Source organism: Myotis davidii, unplaced genomic scaffold (assembly GCF_000327345.1).
Source record: "Myotis davidii unplaced genomic scaffold, ASM32734v1 scaffold172, whole genome shotgun sequence".
Lineage (NCBI taxonomy): Eukaryota > Metazoa > Chordata > Mammalia > Chiroptera > Vespertilionidae > Myotis > Myotis davidii.
The window spans coordinates 3841993-3843834 of record NW_006284343.1 but is presented as its reverse complement, the minus strand read 5'-3'; the positions used below and the strand labels follow the sequence as shown (position 1 = coordinate 3843834).

The window sequence follows — 1842 nt, the reverse complement described above, 5'->3', positions numbered from 1 at the left end:
GGTGCTGCTGGGGAAGCCGGGGAAGAGGCCCAGGAAGAAGCGCACCGCGGCCACGCTCACGACGTCGCAGCTCGCGAAGTTGAGGGTGTACATGTCCAGGAGGCTGTCGCCGCGGAAGGAGAAGATGGCGGTGAAGGAGAGGAGACCGTAGAAGGCCAGGATCAGCACGTAGTCCAGGAGGACGAGGCGTGTGAGGTGGCGCTTGGAGGAGACGGGCGTGAGGAGGGACGGCAGGGAGTGCTGGCACATGAAGGAGTACACGCACACCCCGAACAGGTTCCGGACCCCCGAGAGGTCGGCCAGGGGTGGGTGCCCCTCCCCGCGCCCACGCCCGATGCGGACCAGGGCCAGCACGATCATGATGGCGAAAGCTGCAGAACAAACGAGAGGGTGTCAGCAGCAGAGGAGGCAGCCCACCCGACAGTGTCTGGTCTGGGGGCACCCCCAAGGGACTGGAGCCCCAGGAGCAAGAACTGTTCAAGGCACGTGACCCTGACAGCCACATCTGGAGCAGGTCAGCAGTTGCTATGGATCTTATGAATGCACTGGGCGTCCCCTCCCCATGTCCCGTTCACCCCCACACCAGCAGGTAAAGCCCAGGGTGACACCTGCCCTTTCTTGGTGACTGACACAGGCCTAAGGGAGCAGTGGGCTCTCGGCTCCCCCGGGTGGAGGCTGTGGTCTCTGCACTGTCCCCTTCAGGCCTCACCACACCCGCTCCCTTCGCTGGGACTCACAGGAAGCCAGGGTGACCCTCGCTCTGCCTTCCCACAATGACACCGGGAAGTGGAACCCACAGGGACATCATCCATTACTTTAAATCAGAGCTGCCTGCCACCATCGGGGACAGGAGGGAGGAGGGGGCGAGGGGACAGGCCTATGAAAATTGCCAATAAATAAAATGATTTCTTTCGGACTCTCAGCCCACCTGCCCTGCCGCTCACTCCTGCCTCTGAGGGCCCGCGACTCTCGCCGCCCCAGGGACACCACCAATCTCCCAGCTCTGGTCAGTCAAGGGGAACGCAGCCACTTCCTCTCTAGAGGTCGCAGCCCAGGAGCTGCCTCTGGCTTAACCCTCGAGGGGCCTGGGGGGCCTGTGACAGGACACCCTTGGGGCCTCCCTGCTCCACAGGATGCCCAGGACCCTGCAGTCTGCCTCATTATTTTTGGGGGTGCGCGCAGGGCCAGGATGTGAGGGTGGGATGGGGGAAGGCCGGAGGGGGTGGAGGTGGAGTTCCCTGTGCCAGGAGTCTGTCCTCGGCCAGAAAGGGTTATGAAGCTGAGCTGAGCAGTCAGGCGGCTGCAGCGGGGAGACCGGGGAGACCGGGGGCCTGGCTGCCTGGTGATTAGCTATTCAAGAGGCTGCAGCTGATGCTGTCGCCACGGGCAGGGCACTGGGGTCAGAGCAGAGGGGACAGCTGCTGTAAGGCGAGAGTCAGATCCCGCTGTGCCCTCCTGTCTCGGGGTGTCCCCTCGTGACCTGGTGCTCCTCCGGCCTGGGCCAAGGTCAGCCCGACTCGGAAAGAGGCCAGTGCAGAACCCTCTTGGTTCTTGCTGGCCGTGACCTCAGGCCCTGGAGCGGTGAGCACGTGGGAGGCAGAAGCGGTTGTCAGATGCGAGTGTCTCCCAATCACCGCTCTCCGGCCGGGATGCTGGCTTGTGCTTCTCGGCCCTAAATCTCCAAGAGGTTGTAAGAAACGCAGGCGGAAACTGGCTTGTGGGCTGGCTGGGCAGCCCTGGCTGGGCTCTGCTTCTTGGAGATAAACCAGTTTCTGAAGATCTTCAGAGATGGCTGGTCTCGCTGTATGAATAACCCACAAAAAGGGACCATGTGGGCTTCAG

At 62.7% G+C, this 1842-nt stretch overlaps 1 protein-coding gene across 1 annotated transcript in view; it reads right to left on the bottom strand.

Moving 5' to 3' along the window:
* The window catches only part of TMEM104 (transmembrane protein 104), a 40915-nt gene that overhangs the window by 1959 nt on the left and 37114 nt on the right, over positions 1-1842 (bottom strand). The window contains exon 9 of the mRNA XM_006754638.2: positions 6-371. Coding sequence (XP_006754701.1) covers positions 6-371 — 366 coding nt within the window. The remainder of the gene's footprint in view (positions 1-5; positions 372-1842) is intronic.